Consider the following 11,027-nt stretch of genomic DNA (forward strand, 5'->3'; position numbering starts at 1 on the left):
TGATAGAAAAGTTAACCCTATACTCAAATGTTCCATGAGCTCATCTGAATTACAACTAAACTGCAGAACAACCATTGTTCAGAAACCACCTGATCTGGATGTACAGAAATTCCACAAAAAAAAAAAAAAAAAAAGAATGAATAAAAAATAAAGCACAGGGAAAGGCACATAGAAATGGGTAGAAGGGGCAAAAATATGAAAATTGTACATCCCACATTCCCAATTTTGTGTAGTGGTTCAAAACTAGGAGAGATAACTTGGCTGTAGAAATTCCACCTAAAGAGTGATGGTTCCCAACATGACACCTGAAACCCCTGCCCCCGCTTACCACTGGTGGGAAGACAAGTCCCCATAAACTCTAGCTGTAGAAGCCAGTGAGTGTTTGCTGGAGGGACATGGCAGGTACCTGGAGTCCCCCGTGTTCCCCTTAAAGGGCATGAGAATGGAATTACAAGGACTCGGTCACTCTGAGTTTCAACATCATGGCAGGAGTTGGACATGCAGAGAGTAAATGAATGGTTTGGCATCATGGTGAGAGCTGGAGGGGCAACTTTCTATCAGACAGATATGCTGTCAGAGGTAATTGTCCCTTTTCCACAAGAACACCCACCACCACCACAAGACTCAGTAGGACTGGCACCATACCTGAGTCTCCTACCACCTCACTACAGCTGTTAGCTCTGCTCTGTGGGTTCCCTGATACCTTACCCCACCAAAACTGCAGGCAGCCCCAAGCTGTTCCCCACAGCTTTTCCATATATCTTCCCTGTGCTGATTCTGCTTCAGACTTTTCTAATATCTATCAAACAGGCCATCTGACTTCGCATAGTCTGTAACACCTGCATGTAGCCATTGTTCTCAGGCCATTAAAAGGAGGACATTTTTCACAGGTCAACGTCTCCCGGGTACCTCTAAGACAATCTAAAGTAACAGCCACCTGAAGAGTGATCTTTTTGTATCTCATAGCATGTCACCTAGCAAGGCAGAAGTGGCAGCACAAGTGGATATCCCAAAGAAAGGACATCTGGCAGACAACTTTATTTCATGTCAGAGCACCACCAAAACCTTCACAAGTAATACACTGAAGAAGCAGCCTCACTGGTAAACAAAGTCACACTGAAGTAAGTCCAGCTTTGAGTGATCGGCCCCTGAACAGGTGAAGTGGCAGAGCTCTAGGGGTGGAGGTGGGTGGTTGGGGCTAGTCCTCACAGTACACCGGTAGAGGTATAAATCCATCCCATTAAAGGACAAAGGAACTCAAGGTGAAATTACAAAATCAGTGTGTGCACTACCCACAATGGAAAGGAGGACACAACAGGAGCCCCCAGCTCCGGTGAATAGGGAGCATGTGCCAGTGGATTCTATAGAACACTCAATGCATAAGTCCACCCTACAAAGGCCAAGAAACATAGCAGCTCTACCTTTTGACCTGCTGGTGTAGCTCAGTATGGGGAATGCGGGCTCTAAACCAAAGGGTGGCCAGATCATCTCACAGTCAGGGCACATGCCTGGGCTGTGGGCCAGGTCCCTAAAGGCACCATGTGTGCAGCAACCACACATTGATGTTTCCCTCCCTCTCTTACTCCCTTCCTTTTCTTCTCTCTATAAATACATAAATAAAATATTTAAAAAGTAAAATTAGCATTTGTTAAGCAGTGCACCCGGGTTCTGGATAGTTAGCAGCAGTCATATAAAAGACCAACAAAAAATTAAAATATACAATTTTATTCCCCAAAGACTGTGGGAGGTGGACACAGCAGGCTTGCAGCAGCTACATGTGAGGATGAGGCCAGATGCTGGGAGAATGTAGGGGACCCCCGAGCATGTGATTTCATTAGGTTTCATGAGCAGAGGACTTTGGGGTCCTCAAGCTAAGGTTAGATTATTCAAAATGAATGAAAAAAATCAAGATATTGATCAAGTGTGCAGAGATCTTATCTAATGGTTATGCCTGGTGAAAGGCCTGAGGTGGAGGAAGACTGTTCCTCAGAGCAGCAGCCAGTAACTCAGGTCAAGAAGGTACATTCAACCGTGACTCTGTCAGATTCTGTCTAGTATGTGAAATTGCAGGAGAAGGTTGTGGCAGTTCAAGGATCCTAGTTACAGAAAATAAATGCCACCAGAGCAATATTATAATGTATAACTCTTCAGCATTATAATACTGAACTCTTCCAAAGGCACTTTTCATCTACACTTATTATGAGAATGTTCCACTAGGTACAATAGAATATATCAATACGGGAAATATTCCACATTATTAAACGTCAAAGGCCACAAAGAAAACAAACTGGTAATGCTGTAACTGCACTACATTACCTAACAACACATTGTTATCTGCAAACCTGCGTAATGTTAGAGACATTAAAATGTTCCAGTATATTCACCTTTATTAATAATAATAGAAGTTCACACATCATCTAAATAAGAAAAATCACAGTACAATTGTGTTACCATTTCTCAACACACACACTGGAAACATTAGGGAGTGTTATTGTTCCTGCAAATTATCATCTCATACAGCACTTTTCTTTGGTTTTATACCTAGAGGCTAACTGTTGAGCAAATGTGGACATAGAACAATTTTCTGCACTGAGGGATGAACTGTCCATATTCCCTCACATATCAGGGATGACTTTTTATTCCAACCATATCAACTAATATTCAACTATGACTACCATGAAGATACATCAGGATTTTAATAAATTGACATTTTCTTAAAAGGAGGTTTAGAAAAGTATTGAAAACTTTTAACATCTCTGTGTCTTACCATAACACAAAATAGCAGGACTTACATTGTAACATACAACAAAATCCTGTGTAACCTTAAAACAGCAACTTAATTTAGATTTTTGATACATTGTGCATTATACTGTCCTCAATCTTCTACACAATATAATTGTGTGATGCTCACCTAATATACACAAGTTCACAGGTTGTTAAGGAGCCAACAATCACCCCATAGATTTCACACACACCAGGAATGAAAACAGTAGCATCAACTGCTAGGAGACTGGAATCAATTTAATATATCCTTGTCAAAATATTTCAAATGCTGATGATATACCGTAGTTTATATTCTGAGTAATTATAGCTTAACTAGACATGGATCCTCTTGACATTTTGAAGTACACCGAAAAGCACTGATTTATGTTTTTTAAACTTTCTGTGATTCTCTATAAGTATTCTGGTTTAGAGCAATACCTGAAAACTATCATTAAATCTCTACTGAAATATGATATTTTGAAAGTCTTTTTCAATTGCATACTTTCCTGAATTGTTATAACTTGCAAGCCACTTTAAGGTATAAGTTCTTTGGGATTATGGAAACTGTGTAATTTCATAAAAGTTTTTCATTCTTTATGAATGTAGAATCCCACCCCACTATGCATTCCAATATATAATGAGGTTATTGATCCATGTATATGATTTTCTATAATTTCCCTTTCAATGTTTTTTTTTATGGTGTGAAATCTCATATGCCACATAAGAAGTGAATGTTGAAAAAAGGCTTAAATTTGGTGAGTATGTTTTCATTATAGGCTAAAATCTTGCCATAATTTCTACATTTGTACAGTTTGTCTACATATGGATATGTCCCAATCTGGGTAATGCAGCTCTGATCACTAAAAGATTTGTTATATACACTGCTTTTATATGCTTTATTTCCACTATGAGTGACCTGATGTCATCAAGTGTTGCCACAGAGTCCACATTTATAAGCCTTGTGTCCAGTATAAATTCTCTAAAGATAAGTAAGTGTTGGGCATGGCTAAAATCTTTATGCCATTATGTACATTTAAAAGGCATCACTACAGTATAAATATATTTTATGATGAATGAGCATTGAGGACTGTTTAAAGTTTTTTGTCACATTAGGTGTATAAGTGAGGCATTTCATCTGTGTCTATTGTCTGATGTTGAGTAAGGTTTGAGGACTATAAAATGCTTTATTATATAATCAACACTTTCAGGGCTTCTCTCCTATATGAAGTTTCTGATGCCTAGAAAGGTTACAGGACTGGTGAAAGGCTTTACCACATATTTTACATACATAAACCTTTTCATGGGAATGACCTCTTTGATGTAGAATAAGTGTTGAGGAGCGTGTAAATGCTTTGCCACATTGAGTACATTCATAAAGCTTATCTCCAGAATGAATTTTCTGATGTTGAGTAAGTGTCCCCTGGTATCTAAAGGCTTTCCCACATTGTGTACATTCATAGGACTTCTCTCCAGTATGAATTTTCTGATGTTGAGTCAGGTGTGCAGTTCGGCTAAAGGTTTTGCCACATTGTGTACATTCATAGGGCTTCTCTCCAGTATGAATTTTCTGATGTTGAGTCAGGTGTGCAGTCTGGCTAAAGGTTTTGCCACATTGAGTACATTCATAAGGCTTCTCTCCAGAATGAATTTTCTGATGTTGAGTAAGTGTTCCCTGGTGTCTAAAGGCTTTCCCACATTGTGTACATTCATAGGGTTTCTCTCCAGTATGGATTTTCAGATGTTGAGTAAGTGTTCCCTGGAGTCTAAAGGCTTTCCCACACTGTGTACATTCATAGGGCTTCTCTCCAGTATGAATTCTCTGATGTTGAGTCAGGTGTGCAGTCCGGCTAAAGGTTTTGCCACATTGTGTACATTCATAAGGCTTCTCTCCAGAATGAATTTTCTGATGTTGAGTAAGTGTCCCCTGGTGTCTAAAGGCTTTGCCACATTGTGTACATTTATAGGGCTTCTCTCCAGTATGAATTTTCTGATGTTGAGTAAATGTAGTCTGCTGCCTAAAGGCTTTCCCACATTGTGTACATTCATAAGGCTTCTCTCCAGTATGAATTTTCTGATGATTGGTAAGTGTATTCAGGTGTCTAAAGGCTTTGCCACATTGTGTACATTCATAGGGCTTCTCTCCAGAATGAATTTTCTGATGTTGAGTCAGGTGTGCATTCTGGTGTCTAAAGGTTTTGCCACATTGTGTACATTCATAGGGCTTCTCTCCAGTATGAATTTTCTGATGATTGGTAAGTGTATTCAGGTGTCTGAAGGCTTTGTCACATTGTGTACATTCATAGGGCTTCTCCCCAGTATGAATCCTCTGATGGTGAGTAAGTGTTCCCTGTTGTCTAAAGGTTTTCTTACATTGTGTACATGTATAGGGCTTCTCTCCAGTATGAATTTTCTGATGTTGAGTCAGGCATGCAGTCTGGCTAAAGGCTTTGCCACATTGTGTACATTCATAGGGCTTCTCTCCAATATGAATTTTCTGATGATTAATAAGTGTTATCAGGTGCCTAAATGTTTTGTCACATTGTTTACATTGATAAGGCTTCTCTCCAATATGCATTTTCTGATGTCGAGTAAGGCTTGAGGAGTGTTTAAATTCTTTCCCACAATGTGTACATGTATAAGGCTTCTCTCCAGTATGAATTATTTGGTGGTAATTAAGGTTTGAAGACTGTGTAAATGTTTTGTCATATTGTATACATTTATGAGGGTTTCCTGCAGTATGAACTCTCTGATGACAAGTAAAGCTTGAGGAGCACCTAAAGGCTTTTCCACATTCTCTATGCTCATAATGCTTTTCTCCAGTAAGAATTCTGTGATCTTGTGCAAGACTACCGAACATTGGAAAGGCACTGTCTCCTTCTCTACATTCGAAAATTTTCTTTGCTGTATGATTTTTTTTTATATTCATTGGAATCTGAAGACTGGCTAAAAGCTTTAGCACATTCTCCATATTTACCAGGTCCGTGTCCAGTGTGAAATCTGTGATGATGAGTAAGGGTTGAGGTAATCCTAAATGCATTGCCACATTCTTTGCACATATCAGCCTTTTGTGCAGGACAATTTTTTTTATGTAGACTTACACCTGAAAAACAAGGACCTGTTTTACCACAGTTTTTACACTTGTGTTCTTCTCTGGCACCTATTTTGTTAAGTGTATTTAGGTTAGGTATTTGATTGAAGACTTTCATGCATGGTAAATATTTGTAACCTTTCTCCCTGACAGCAATATTTGTTTCTGCAGTACTACTTGAAGATTCATTTAAACATGTGATATATTTACCTTCCTTGGTTTTCAGTTTCACAATATGAAAATCCTGATGCGCATTTTGATTTGACATTTGGTCAAATACTTTACCACCTTCATGATGGCTATCTGGAAGCTGAGTCTTCTGATGTACTTTAGGATTTGCCTCGTGGATAGTATTCTTCCAATTTACATTGCATTGGCTCCTTCTCTCTGAGTGCCATGTACTCTAGTGAACATTGAACACAGAAAGGCCTTTTGTGACCTCTGTAACTTCATTAAACTTTGCACTTTTTCCCAAATAAGCAACCTGTGATCCCTATTAAACCATGTTGGTTGTATTAAAAATTGCTCCCAAGTTCATTAAAATATTGTACAATTAAATGAAAAAAAAACACATTATTTCTAAAAGAAGCACATTTCCTTAGTAAAGGCATTATGAAATTTATCCCATTTAAGCTTTATACATGCATTTTAAATGGCAACATTATACAAATTATTGACTGAAAATTTATCCTCACTCTATGTTTTAAACAATCAAATGATTACACACACCACAAATTTATAGTTTTCCTAGATTTTGCCCACTCACTTTAAGACAAGGGTGTCAAACTAATTTCCCCAGGGCTCACATCAGCCTCCAGGTTGCCTTCAATGGGCCACGTGTAGTTTTAGGATCGGGTGAATGTAAACATTCCTTAACTAGGGGCAAGGAGATTGATACTGCCAGGGGATATAAACTAGGTGTTGGCCTGGTTAAAAGAAGGTGGAGGGCCACATTTGGCCTGGAGACCCTGTGTTTGCCACTTGCTCTTTACAAGAATACATACACTTAAAACATTATTTCCAGTCTTCTAATTTGGAAACACATTGATCTGCAAATGTAACTGATTTAAATGGGAAGTTTTCCCAATTTTGTAATCTTTCTCAAATCTTTACATAACAAGGATGTTTCATGAATGATTTCCCAAATTAGGTCTCTCCATTTAAACATATTTTTTTTTATTATTTTGTCACACACTCCTTTATCAGTATCAGAGGCACACCTCTCATATCTTACCAGTGTTGCTTCAAATAATACATCTTCTCTTCCTGACCTTTGCAAGAAGTCCTGGTGGTCTGCAGATGACACAGCTGAAAGACACAAAATAAACGTTCAGAGGTTTGACACCCAGGTCAATGTACATTGAACTTACAAAGATTTTTTTTAAAAATAAATCACATTGTTAAGTTCTTCAAAAAACTTTAAATGTTTGCTGCAAGACCAAGTATGGTACAATGAGAAAAATTCACATAGAAAAGGAACACCGGTTGCTTATACTCAGGAACCACAGAGCTCAAATTCCCTGGCACACAGTGGAAATAGGATAAGAAAACTCCACATTCCAAGTTCTTTTCTGAACACATAGATGGCCCAGTGTGTTCAATGATCTCACTGTTTTCAAGCATCTTCAAAATATGTGTTTCTGTTTGGCAGGACCCACAGTGCTCACACCATAACAGTACACGGTGAATACATTAAAGTGCACACTGAAAAGGAATGGTGATACTTGAAATACCACAGAAACCCGGGACTGAAGATCACTATCAAGCATAAAAAGATACCCTGGGCTTTGAGAAAGAAACTGACACTATATAAAAGTTGCTCCTCACACACAGTGAAAAACAAACACACACCACTTGTGTTTATCGAAATTAGAGTTTAAACTAGGGGTGAATGTTATTTTCTCTTAACCTGGACAAAGGAAGTTCATAAAGCCTAGTTGTTTACAGTTATGAAATTCAACAAATATATCAAGACAGGTGCCCTTGCTGGCATAGCTCAGTGGATTGAGCCATGGCTGGGAACCAAAGTGTCCCAGGTTTGATTCCCAGCCAGGGTACATTCCTGGGTTGCAGGCCATAAACCCCAGCAACCGCACATGTCTCTCTCTCTCTCTCTCTCTCTCTCTCTCTCTCTCTCTCTCTCTCTCTCTCTCTCTCTCTCTCCCTCCCTTCCCTCCCTAAAAATAAATAAATAAAATCTTTAAAAAAAAAGACAGGAAACAGAAAACCAATTCAAATCAGAAAATTAAAAGATATCTACAAAAATTGGCACTAGTTGTATTGAAATGTAATACCTACGGCATAAAGAAGTGAAAATACCCACCTGAATATAGAAACATAGAAAAATATGACAACTACTTAATAGTAGCAAACCTGTAAATGACCAAAATAAAAATCAAACCAGAGAAAATGTAAATATAAGCCAAACATAGAATGGGAAGCTGAAAAACAGAATATTCAAATTGAAAAATATATGAAAATATAGAAACACCAAGTAGTTCCCTGTTTATGTCCTCAGCCACTTAAGAGGCCCAACAACCCAGGTATTTTCTTTTTCCCAGTAGTAAACCAGAGAGCTTGGCTTTGAGGGATGTTGCTGCACAAACTGAGCCACTAGGGCCAGGGCAAAAGCTAATAGCTCTTAATTCACTAAAAAAAAAGAGAGATTCTAGGACATTTTTTTTATTATAACACCCAAAGTAAATGTAAACTAGAAAAAAGTAAACAAATAGCATTACACCAAATATAAAAACTCCTGCACATTAAAGCAAAAAAACCAGTAGGATAAAATTACATCCTGTAGAAGGAAAAGAAATTCTGCAAAGTGTACCTGACAAGTAGTTAATATCCAGGTTATATGAAGGACTTTTACAAAAACATCATGATAAAACAAGTAACCCAATTTTTAAAATGAACAAATACATGTCATTAACTAATTTATTTTAAAAAATCAGGAATATACAATGAGATCAGACAGATTCTATCATAAATGGTCTGAGAGAAACTGAACCAGTACACACAAAACATTATAAGTAGACCACTTTGTTATGACATGTACCAAAATAAACTTCAAGTGGATTAAAACCTAAATTAGAGACCTGAAACCATGAAAACACTAGAAGAAAGGACAGCTGACAAACTCTGTCATGACTCTTAAAAAATATTCTTTTAGATATAACATGGAAGGTAGAGCAGACAGGAGAAAAAACTAAACAAGACTGCAATAACATAAGCTTTTGCAAAACAATGGAAATCATCAAGAAAACAAACCAATCTAGTGAATAGTGGAAGATACTCACAAATAATGCTAAATATTCAAAGGATAGAAGGAACTTACACCACAGAAAAATAAACAAACAAACAAACAAAAAACAACACTGTGATGGGAAAACAGGGAGTACTGGCTTGTGTGTTCAATGGATCAAGCGCTGGCACCTCGGAACCAAAGGATCGCCAGTTGGATTCCCAGTAAGGGCATATGCCTACAGTGGGTGCCAGGTTTAGTTTTCATATTACATGTCTTTATACCTGCTGAACAGACCTTGTTACACCAAGACAACATTATCTCTCAACATGTCACCTTCAAGGGATGAGTCAAGATGTGTTTAAGGAAATTATGAAAAAATGGATTGCAAATATATGTTCCATGTTACTGAACAATTACAAAAACTTAATTGTATGCACTGCATACATTTTTGTAAAGATTCTATTTATTTTTTATAGAGAGGAAGGGAGATCGAAAGAGAGGGAGAGAAACATACATGTGTTGTTTCCTCTTGTGCGCCCCCTTCTGGGGGCCTGGTTTGCAATCCAGGCATTTGCCCCAGACTGGAAATCCAACTGGTGACCCTTTGGTTTGCAGGCTGGTGGTCAATGCACTGAGGCACAGAAGCTCAGGAGACCACATACTTTTCAAGGCAAATTGTAAACCAACTTTGTTTCTCAAATTCAAAGTATTACCATTTAAACTGATGTCTCAAATGAAGCATTAAGGAAAAAAAAAGAAAAAGCAAGCATCATCATGAGGGAAAAGAAGAACTCATGAGCTGAGAAAAAAAAATATTTGTAACTCATGAGTGGTGTGGTTCAGTGGACTGAGCACCTGCCTTAGAACCAAAATGTCAGCAGTCTGCTTCTTGGTAAGGGCACAGGCCTGGGTTTGGCTCCAGATCCCAATTTGGTGGTGTGAGAGAGGAAAATGATCAATGTGCCTTTTAGGCATTGATGTTTCTCTCCTTTTCTCCCTTACCCCTCTCTAGACATAGATGAATAAAATATTTTAAAAATATATAGATAAAAAGATGGTGTCTAAAATACTCTCAACATCTTATATCTTTTAGGAAATGGACATTAAAAGAAGGAAAAATTGAAGAAAGTGCACATTCAAGCAACACAAAATCCCTGCTGGAAAGGTCAGAATCCAGAACACTGAGAAGAGCCTATGCTGCTGTGCATGTGGAGCAAACGGAGCTCTCATTCCTTACTGGTGAAAATACAAAATGCTACAGCCCCTTGGGAAGAGTTTAGAAGTCCTCACAGAAGTAAGCATACACTTATTACATAATCCCCCAAAAATGTGCTCTATACTATTTAACCAAAGAGATAAAAATTTTATCTACACAAAAGCCTACATGGGACTATTTTTAGAAGTTTAATCCATACATTCCAAAAATTCAAATCAATGAAGATATATGTGAACCGGTGACTAGAAAAGGAAACTGAAATATATACAATGAAATATTATTTAGCACTAAAAATGATATATCAAGGCATGAAAGAAATGTAAATTAATAGAATTAAGAGAATTTATTACTTCTCACCCAGTGCTCTGTTGGTTAGAGAATCATGTATATACACAAATGTCAAGGGTTATATGTCACCCCAAAATATTCAATTGAGGATACTAAAGAGACATTTGCACATATGTGTCAATGGTAGCATTAAATACAAAAGCCTGGTAGGTGGAAACAACAGCCAGGTCAATGGATAAATACATTAAAAATTGTAGTATATTCAGTGCCAGCTGTTGTGGCTCAGTGGATGGAGTACTGGACTGTGAACAAAAGAGTTCCTGGTACAATTTCAAGTCAGGGCTCATGCCAGGGTTTTGGGTCAGGTCCCCAAGAAGCGTTGCACAAAAAGCAAATACACACCAGTGTTTCCCTCTCTATCTTTT

General features: G+C 37.9%; 1 protein-coding gene across 1 annotated transcript; it reads right to left on the bottom strand.

The window, feature by feature from the left end:
• Window positions 1-3,967: 3,967 nt before the first annotated feature.
• LOC123825391 (zinc finger protein 883-like) lies at window positions 3,968-5,800 on the bottom strand. The gene has a single exon (XM_045848759.1). The coding sequence runs from the start codon at window positions 5,798-5,800 to the stop codon at window positions 3,968-3,970; it is 1,833 nt and encodes a 610-aa protein (XP_045704715.1).
• Window positions 5,801-11,027: the final 5,227 nt, after the last annotated feature.

The sequence above is a fragment of the Phyllostomus hastatus genome, unplaced genomic scaffold (genome assembly GCF_019186645.2).
Source record: "Phyllostomus hastatus isolate PE091 unplaced genomic scaffold, TTU_PhHast_1.1 phas_contig_635, whole genome shotgun sequence".
NCBI classification, from domain to species: Eukaryota; Metazoa; Chordata; class Mammalia; order Chiroptera; family Phyllostomidae; genus Phyllostomus; species Phyllostomus hastatus.